This window comes from Solanum verrucosum, unplaced genomic scaffold (assembly GCF_900185275.1).
Source record: "Solanum verrucosum unplaced genomic scaffold, falcon-dt-bn FXZP01000049.1, whole genome shotgun sequence".
NCBI lineage: Eukaryota > Viridiplantae > Streptophyta > Magnoliopsida > Solanales > Solanaceae > Solanum > Solanum verrucosum.
This window is the reverse complement of record NW_026020221.1, coordinates 9,943,064-9,953,993: the sequence shown is the minus strand read 5'-3', so window position 1 is coordinate 9,953,993 and position 10,930 is coordinate 9,943,064. Positions and strand designations below refer to the sequence as shown.

The 10,930-nt window shown below is 28.3% G+C and overlaps 1 protein-coding gene across 1 annotated transcript; it reads right to left on the bottom strand.

The window, feature by feature from the left end:
* Window positions 1-1,052: 1,052 nt before the first annotated feature.
* Window positions 1,053-1,610, bottom strand: LOC125831313 (auxin-responsive protein SAUR50-like). Its single transcript, XM_049510512.1, has one exon. It carries the CDS (start codon window positions 1,608-1,610, stop codon window positions 1,107-1,109), a length of 504 nt encoding a protein of 167 aa, XP_049366469.1. The 3' UTR covers window positions 1,053-1,106.
* Window positions 1,611-10,930: the final 9,320 nt, after the last annotated feature.

Sequence of the window (10,930 nt, the reverse complement as noted above, 5' to 3'; positions counted from 1 at the left end):
ACTAATTGGATTGTTCAAAACTAGAATTAAACTTAAAACAATTGAATGAAATGTGAATATTTTTTGGTAATTATGAATATTTTTGATATATTAGGAGCATTTTTAGGAAAGAAAATATTAGCTTTTTGGAAATTCTACTATAATCCATAATCGTTATAATTTTGTCCTTGGAATGAGCATTTTATGAGCACTTTATATTTTTATCAAGCAAACACGAGGTATCAAGTATGAAGTACTGTAGTACAGATCAAACTCTACCTTTATATTCTTTCTATTAACTTTTTCATTAATTTATTTTTTTGAAAGGAGCATCATTTAAAATCATAATGAAAGTTTGATAAACTTTTTTATTTGGTACTCTTTTCCCTTTTTAATTCTTTAATGCATAATATAATTAAAGATAAAAGAAAAACCAAGAGCAAAAATGATTAGTTATAATAAATAAGTACTATACTACATAAATAAATAATTCATAAAAGTGATTCTTTTACCCTAGGAAAATTTCATTAACTGATTTAACATAATTATGTAACTACTTTGAGCATCATTTCATTTGTGATTAAAATAACTCAGTAATATGTTATTTTCATAACAATTGATTATCAACGCGCGAGTGAAATCTCAATCTCACCATAAGAGACTATTTTCGAAAGAAAGCAAATAAGATTACAAAATAGTATGATAATAAAAAAATAACATAACAAACAAGAACATAAAATAGTACAATAATTGAAACAAAATAAAGCCAACAAATAACAAGCATTAACAATTTTCAAATTTGCAAAGTCAATTACTAGAATATTTCATAAATTTTCAAGCTATTTTCCATCATCATCATAGTAATAATAAGAACAATAACAATAATCATCATCAGCTTGTCACCCCTAATAGTCTAAGGGGTAAAAAAGGAAAGAAAAATTCACCAACATCTATTTGTAACCCAGCAAACCTTCATAAAACCAAATTTCTGGGTTCACAAATGGCTGAAAAATAACAAACAAAAAAAAATCCTACAAATCTCCACAAGGTTGGTTAGGCCAAAGGTAAAAAATAAAACCCTAAAACCTAAATCTTCCTCCTCGAATACTGGGTCGGGTCGGGTCGGGTTAAACCCTAGCCTTCTGAAGCAGAGGAGTAAATCCATGTGAAGCAGCTTCTTTACAAGACTGATCTAAACCCGAATCAGAAATCACCATCAAAATCTCATCTAACCCTAAAATACCGAATCTCTGTTCATCAATTTCAAGCAGACTCAGAATCTCCGAGAACAACTCAACCTCACAGGGCAAAACCAATCCTCCGGTAGGTTGATACCCGAACTCCTCCTCCGCCTTATCAAGTAACGAAATGAACACAGGCAGATTCAGAAACCGAGTCGGAATCACAAACCGGCGCCGCTCATTCTCATCAACCCCTACGTAAACCGCCAATGAACCGGACGGCGTACGGCGGCGGTTGCAGTTCAAATCAGGTTGCGCCGGTTCGTCGGAATCGGAAGAGGAGTAAGAGAGAACGGAACGAGGACGAAGAGAGTTGTCCTTCCATCGCTTAACGACTTGTTTAAGGCGAACAATTTTGGTAATCATGTGAACTTTTTTGATAGAGGCCATTGTTGATGCTGCTTCTAAGCTTTTTCTCGGGATGTGTGATGTGAGAGAGAAAGTGAAGAGAGAGGTTTATTGTTATTTGTTGAAGAGATTTTATAGGAGAAAAATGGCAGTTAGAAAGACTTGAAGAGCGGGCGTGGAGTGGTAGTGGGTATGGTATCTCATATCTGAAAAAAATAATATGTACAGATAATTTCGTGATTCCTCATCTAAGTATTATTATTAGCCATTTTTTTTTGGTTAAGGAAAAAAATATTAGTATTTTTTATTTTATCACATAAAAAATTATTTTAATTATTTATCAGTTCAACTAGTAAAAGTTACTCTTACTCTCAAAAAAAGTTCGCATTACTTAATTATTTTATGGTATGATCTGCCTTTCAAAACTGGTCTTTAATTTATGTAATATTATGATGTCAAATATAAGTTATGTTTCAAAAAATTTAAGGGGCAAAATGTATATATATATAAAGTTTGGGCAATAGGTTAGATATTCACATATGAAAGTGTGGTTTTATGAAGGTTAGAATCGGCATGATGTTTAGTATGATCTGTAAAGGTAAAAGTTTAGATATTTTGAGTGAGATGCATGTTAAAATTGGTTAAACTTTCAATTGTGTATATATAAATCCTTCATGTATTTTGCACCTCAGATATACAGGATTGAAATGCATGTAAAACAGATTGAAATTTTCAGATATATGTGCGTCTAAACAAAAAATACTACATACATATTTGTCTTCTTATATAATTTTTTCAATTTTTTTGTTAAACTAGAACACACAATTGGATAATATTAGAATTTTTTACCGTGTTAGAAATTTGAATTCTGTTAATTTTTTGTAGAATGTTAAAATATTTCAAGTTAAATGTTTTTAGAGGCTATTTGGATTGACTTATTTCAAAATATTCAAAGACAAAAATTAAAAGTTATTTTAGTTGTTATTCTTTCGATTAATACCAACTCATTCTATGTAAAGTAAACTAATAACCTCATTAAATGAATGGTAAATATGAAAAAAAAAAATCTATTTTTCTTAAAACTATAAATATTTCACTTATTTTAAATTATGAAAAAGTCTCAACAATTCACTTAATATAAATCGGTACCTTTATTAGGAAATCAGAGAGGATACTAATTAATTTGAAAATAATATGTTAGATAGATTTACTCTACATTCATCATTAATGTAAAAAGGTGTTCCGACTAAATTTCATTTTTAATTGATTTATACACATTTTAAAAAGAAAATCATTTGAAAATTGGTCACAAAAATCCATGAGCTATAGCAATCTTAATTACATGAATAAATTTCTTATCGCAATTTAATACTACTATTTTTTTCCACCATATTAATTTTCTTCATATTTATTCGAGTAACGGTAAAAATAGAAAAAAAAATTAATTTCATCTTCTTCGTCTTTTAAATGACACTATACTATGTTTGGGACAAGGACATATATATCGCTATAGTATATTGTACTATATATTTTAATTAATTATTTTTAATAATCATGATTAAAAAAAATAGATCGAAGGTAATTAATAATAAAAGATTGAGCTCTATTAATTTTAGAATCTGAATTGTTAGCCCATCAAGTTATTACTATTGGCAACAAATTAATTATTTGAAGATTTATCAAATACTGCTTTGTTGTAAATTAATTATATAGCACGCATTGACTCGATGACTTTAAACACTTTGGCTTGATGTTTTTGGACTCTAAATTATTGAGCCATTTTGAGTTTTATAATTGCTCTACATTTTCAGATTCAATGCACATTAAAACTTGATAAATGGTTACTTTAAACACTAATCAAATTGACTCATAAAGTAAAGTAAAATTTTGACTACTTAATGATAAAGGTGGAGTTAGAAGATCATATATGGATTAATCAGATATAGTAATGTTTGTTCAAATAAAGTATTTGTATTGACATATATTTTATACAATGTGTTATAAATATTAGGGGAAAAAATATGAAATATATTCGAACTTTGACCGAAATTGCTGTAACAATCTCAAACTTTGGGCAGGACATATTATCCTCTGCACTATTTAATAGTGTATTTTAAAGATATATGAGTGTCCAGCTGGACAAGTTACTATTTATAATGATGCAATTTTTATGATTTTCACGTGGACACATATACATCTTTAAAATACACTATTAAATAGTACATGAGGGTAATAGGTCCTGTCCAAAGTTTGAGATTGTTACAGCAATTTCGATCAAAATTTGAAATTAATTTTAAATTGAGATAGTCCAGACATGTGATGCGGATATGCACATCTCTTCAATATAGCTTACCGAGATATGACCTTAGATAGAAAAGTATGAAGAATACAAACTAGGGTAGAAGGTTAGTAGATATAAGTTCATCCATATTAGTGCATTGTCTTATTGTCCTTAGTAGTAGTCGTAGTACTACGTTTGTAGTTTCTTCTTTTCTGATTATATTTGTTGTTTCGTATAATTCACTTATAGTAGTATTATTTTGTTTTAGTATTGTTTTATCATTATCAATTGTTTCTTGTATTTTCATTACGTCTTTTTCTAAAGTGTTTTTAATTTAAGCTATGAATTTATCAAAAACAACCTCTATACATATCGATAAAATTTACGTATATTCTATCCTCCCTTGAGGAAATAAGTATTTTAAGAGGGAGATATTCAGTTAATAGTGGTTAGTCAAAGCCAAACTGAAAATCAGGTTCCATGTTCCCATCCCCCACGCCTCCCAACTTTTTTACCTAGAAAAACCCGTCACGTGTATACAATCATACAACAGATCTCATGTTTTTTTAAAAATTAATCTTTTAATTAGTACTTTAAATTGTTTATAATTAATTAATCAATTTTATTTACGAAGTACCCAAGATATACTCTATCTTTGTAGAGTAGAGGAGTAGTTTGTATTTAATTAATATGACTTTTATTAATATTAGAATAGTAAGTAATTTATGATACAGAAAACATTTTTAAAATGTTTTTTAAGAAGAGTGTGAATGCATTTAACTCAATTGGTGGAAATAAGTCAAGTTGATTAAGTAAGAGTAATAGTTAGGTGTGCATTGGTTGGTTAGGTTCGATTATGTATTATCGATTTGATTTATTGATTTTTGATTTTTTATATATGTTAAATCAATAGCAAATCAATAAGATATTTTTTATTGGTTTTCGGTTTATCATTTTTGGTTATTAACGATTCGATTTTTGATTTACTCAATAAGAAAATGCTCATAAAATAAATATATGACTTCTCACTTCTTTAAAAAATTGGCATGAAACAAGCAAATCAGCTGTAAAATGCTTTGATATAATGAAACAAGAAATATAATGAGAAATTGCATCAATAGGAGTAGATGTAGTACGAAAGCTACAATAACATATTACAACCTAAACATAAAATGGAATTTCTTATGTGAAGTAGAAGTAGTATAAAGTGTGTAGACTGTAGTGAAAAGTAAAGTAGTAAATTACTATCGTCTTAATGAGTTATCGATTTATCAATGACCCAACACTAAAAACCGATACCGAATCGGTAACCCAATTTATTTTTTATATAAAATCATTAAAATTTCGTTAACCTAATAAAAAAAATTCAGTTCGATTTATTGGTTGATTCGATAACCCAATAATTTTTATAAAATCATTAAAATCTTGTTAACCCAATAAGATTTTTTTCGGTTCGATTCTTGGATACGCCTAATAATACACACTTTGTTTCATATTAATTGTCAAAGTTCTTTTTATATATATACTCATAAAAGGTTATTAAAAAAATTTACTTTTTTATTAATTTATATTTAGCTTTTTTCAATGTAATTAATATAGAGTATTATTTATTTTTAAAATAAAATAAAAAATGTATAATCTGATAAAATAATAAATATTTTTGAACAAACATTTTTAAAAATCAAATTAGGAAATAATTTGCAGTAATGTACGGTCCATGAACGTGGAGATGCTTCCATTAAAAGTAGTGTAGTATATACAGAGTTGACCAAATTAATTTAAATTTATAAAAATAGAAGATAACAATAATTTGTCCACATGCCACATGATTAAAAATGAGATTAACAGCAGAGTATTTATCTAATTAAAAAAAAGAAATGACAACAAATCAAGAGCTGTTTCTCTCATTAGTGGATTAATAGTTTTTTTCCTCCTCTTGTAAATATGTGTATAATTAATTTGTTATTCGCTTGTTTTAATTATTATTTTTTATATTACTAATATTTTAAAAAAAATTCTAACTTTTCACATTATATATTTAAGATCATAAAATTAAAGATAAATTTAATATATTTCACATATTTTTATTTTAGTACTATATTTTTATATATGTTTATTTAAATTTTATTATAAAATTGAATTCAGACATATAAATTAAAACGGAAGAAATAATTGAGGTTGTGCATGAGCATATGCAGTTTGATATTTACATTTGTCCTTTATAGTACACCTAAAGTTGTATTTACAGTACGAATAGATTTCCACTAAAGTAGTCTATGTCAAAACACCATTTTTATGAAAAGACAAGAAAGTGATGGGTCACATTATCAAGAGGGCTGATAGCTCCAATATAGCTAAACTATTATTCAATTTATGTGTTTTGAATTATTTATTGGGAAAAGGATAAATATACTCTGAATTATTGTAAATGGTATGCAGATATCCTTCGTCATATTTTTGGGATATTGGTGCCCCTGTCGTCCAAAAACTAGAGCATATATACCCTTTATATTAACGGACATACATATGTCATAATCTTATCTACCGATCCGATATTTATTAAATATCGGATCGACGGATAAGATTGCGCCACATGTCCCTATTTAGTCTTCCGTTAGAGTGAAGGGCATATATGCTCTAGTTTTTGAATGGCAGGGGCACCGATGTCTCAAAAGTATGACGGAGGGTATCTGCATACCATTTACGATAGTTCGGAGGTATATTTATTCTTTTTTCCCTTATTTATTTTTTAATTTTTATTCGATTTTTAGTATTAATATTGAAGCTCAATTAATTTGAATATAGTGCGTAGGGCTCTATTCGGAAGAAAAGTCTTCTCTACTAAGAATTTCTTATACTCAAGGCTCAAACTTGATATCTTTAATTAAGACACAATCAACTTCATCTATTGCACCATATCTGATATGCGTTTGAATTTTAAGGGTTGAGTTCTTTTTATTTTAACTATATATTTTAAAATAAAATTTATATATTTCAAATTACGTTAAAGATTTGATTAACAATAATAAATACTAATAAATTTTACGTTGCATTTACTGCTGGTGGTGGTTTTTTTTTTTTTCCAAACCTTTGAATGAAGAAGTTAATGTGCATACTTTTTTCTTTTTTTTTTGTTTTTTAAAAGTATTGGTTTCAAGTTAGGGCAAATATATTAGACCACAAGCACCAAAAAGGGATACTAATCAACCATATTATATCTTTGAGATTTAATTTAGGTTTGTGATAATATAGGTTCAGAATAACAATTTTAACCTATAAACATGTTTCCATAACATGATTAACAATGTTCAGCATGTTGATATGTATAAGATGTATAAGTAAAAAGGGGTGACAAAATTAACCTAAATCTATATGACTCGTCTAATTGTGGATTATGACTCATAGTTTAGCCCCATCTCAATTTTGTATAGGGCTGGACAATGAACTATTTATTACTTCAGCTCATTGCCCATCTTAATCTACTCAAACAACTCATTTGCCATTCCTAGATAAGTATATTGTGATAGTCGCATTCTTATATTGATAAATGATAATCATATTCTAAGAATCACATGTCATGACGCAAGTCCATGACAAGTATTGTTTGTCTTAACCCAATAAACCTTAGGAATATTTTTTAAGTATAAAACTTAAATATACAATTTATACTGTTATCAAGCCTAAAAAGCAACATACCATTTGAATTTATACTATGTCTTAAAAAGTTTTATACTTATATATGTTTGAGATTTGTCTAAAGTGTAACTGTGTAACCAATGGCGTACACATAATTTTTTCTCAGCGATGTCACCCTTAAAGGAACAAGAATGACTCAAGAATAAAATCAATGAAGATTTTGTTTTAGGCCTCCAAAAATTTGAGGCCCCATTAATAGTGAACTTTATGAAAAAATATTTTTCTTGAAAATATAATTTTTTATTAAATTAAAAAAATTGTCAACTCGTTAAATTAGAAAATACTTTAAAATTTTAAATTAAACCACTCAAATAATAGAGTAATAGAGGATTGCGCACAATTGTAATAAATTTAATGAATCTTAAATTAATTGTAACAAGCAAATAGAAAAAAATAAATTATTATTATGAACAAACAAAAATAAAAATTCAAACACATAATAAAAAAATAGAATAGAAAAAAAATACTAACATGATATGGAGATTCGAGATGCCGAATAACGATGATTGATGAACAAGAACGGAAAGAAAATTAAAGAAACTCACAAGTCACAAATATACAAATACAAGGATTTAATGAGTCAACACTATTTTTATTTAACTATAATTCTAATTGATAAAGGACTCAAAGATTTTGAATTTTATTTTAATTCTAAAAATAAAAAAGAGTAGTTAAATTAGAATGGATAAAACGCGAATAAAAACACCCCCGAAATTGAACTCGAGACGTTACACAGTGCTTGCGGTGCCTTTGCTACCTGAGCTAGGAGCTTTCTGTTGCAAGCAATTTCCTTTTAATTATATTACCTTTAAATTTGTTTTTTTAATAGCTATATTCCGTAAAAAAATTCGACGAATCAGTGTCACATGACATGTATATAAATCCGCCCATGTGTGTAACATACTTCTCTTCTTCAAAATCTTACTACAGTAATATAGAAATCCGCAGTTGACTCATCACATCACATTTTATATGAATGCAATATATTTCCTTTAAAGCAAAACAATAGTAATAAATGAGAGGCAAACTTTTGAAAATGGTAGACGTTGTTAATTTTTCCATCATATGAAAAAGGTTTACCATTTATAGAATGGTCCAGTACTAGACTTTGAGGGTGGGCTATCACTCTTTAAAGATATTTACTACCTTTAATGCAAATTAATATAAGTGTAGAGCTAGCTAGGTCTAGACACTAAATTACCAAGATAAAAGATGAGTTTGGCCAATTAGTTATATCTCAACTTTGCTCATTAATTTTGGTCACTCACAATATCATTTATTCTAGGTTTAAATCATCTGTGGCCCCTTAAAGTTGTCTATATAATTCACTTAGACACCTTAACAGACCTTGTTTCCTATTAGACACTTCAATCTTAAAAAATAAATACCTATTGAACATTTTTCTGACACTTAGTCTAAAGAGAAAATACGTGTAATACACATGCATATGAGGTGGTAAAATGACAAATCAAATGAAAACACGTGGCATTTTAATTTAAAATAAATGAATTTTGAATATAATAAAATCCTAAAAGAAAATACTTTAAACTAAAAAAATAAAAATTATACACCCCTAACCACACCCCACACCCACGCCCGCACCCCACCCACCTCAAACCTCTCCATTTCTTCTATTTCCCTAACAGAACCACCTTGTCCACAATTGTTAACCTCCATTTAGAAAAATTAGAGGTTTTAACATATATTATGTATGAATTTATTATTTTATTTCTCTTTATGCCTTCTTTCTTATTTCCATTTAAATTGATATTGTTTTCTTAAAAGATTCGTTTTTTTTTTTATTTCAATTTTTATTTTTTCTGTTCGGTTTGTGAGGGAGAAGGGTTTGTGGGGGAGAGGTGAAGAGGGAGAGAGAAAATATTTAAATAATAATCTCCATTTTTTCCGGAAAAGAAGATATGGATGGTCTCCATTTTTTCCAGCAAAGAAGACGTAGATAATAATCTCCATTTTATTTGATAAAGAACTAGTGATCTCCATCTTTTTTCTATGGAAGTGACAGTAAGATGATTTAAAAAAAGAAAGAAGGAAATTTGTGGGGAAAAAAATGGTGATGGATTGTATTGAAGAAGTGGTTGCAATAGGTGTGTGGTTTTAAAAGAGAGGAAGAAGAAAAAGATTGTTATTTTTTTTAAAAAATAATGAGAAATAAAAAGAAAATATTGAAAAGGAAAAGGAAAAGTGTTAAAATATTGATTTCACGCGCTTACGAAGATGTGAATTACACTTTTTGTGCCACATCTACAAAAATGTCTAAATGGTTCAAATTAGAGAAGGTAAAGGTATTCAATAGGTACTAGTCCTAATTAAGGTGTCTAAGTGAATTATACAGACAACTTTAAGGGGCCGTAGATGACTTAAGCCTTTATTCTATAACGGTTACGTATTCAGTATGGCTACGTGATAATTCAACATGTTTTATGAGTAATCCATTATATATAAAAATAATAATTAGATTGAACGTAATAATATGAATTCATATTACGTGTCATAAGCTTGCATGCACAATTTCCCCTCTTTTAATTTGTGCTAGTAGTAGCTTTGGTTTAACAGCTTGTTTGCAAGTTTAATTGCTTATGGTGTATTCTCATTGTTTATTAATGTATCATAGTTAATATACACTGGTTTTGGTAGATTGGGTGGAGAAATTTAAAGGACATGATAGTTTTTTAATATTGGAAGGTTGTTTGGGAATACAGAAGTTTGAACTATTGCAGTTGAGAAGTCTACGAATTGTGCTTAAAAATTTGAAATGCATTTGAAGCTCCAAACACATTCTACTGAAATTCACTTGTTAATAAAGTTTGAACTATCACGTTGATACTTCACATATTGCTCATGAAGTTATATCAAATTTCAATGCATTGTGTTACAATTATTATACTTGTCAAAGCTTCGTGTTGAAGCTGTTTTTAGGGTACAACTACACCTCAGTCTCATATAAGTTGAGGTTGCTTTACGAATCCTCTTTTTGCCATTTAAACTTATATTATATCATTATCATCAAGATTAATAAAATAAAAGTGAAATATACATTATATAATAGTAAAATTTTTATACAAGTCTAAAATCTATCCTCAACTAGTAGCTGACGTTCTCACATTTTATCCTCAATGTGTGCTACTTCCGCTTCTAGTAAATGTAGTCATTTCTAATCTAATTTAGTCATGTAATGATCACACATTCATTTTAGCAATCACATCTACTGGACATGTTGAATTTTAGCAGCCCAACATTCACTATCATTTCATTCTCTTGAAACGTGTTTTAGCAAAATGAGAATTTCCCAAAGGCAAGGCAAAGCACTCTTCACTATGCCAAAGAGAACAATAGGCACCTCAAGATGCCACTTCTTGCAAAAGCA

Coding starts and splice junctions, on each gene's coding strand:
- LOC125831313 (XM_049510512.1), bottom strand. CDS start 1,610: ATGGCCTCTATCAAAAAAGTTCACATGATTACCAAAATTGTTCGCCTT.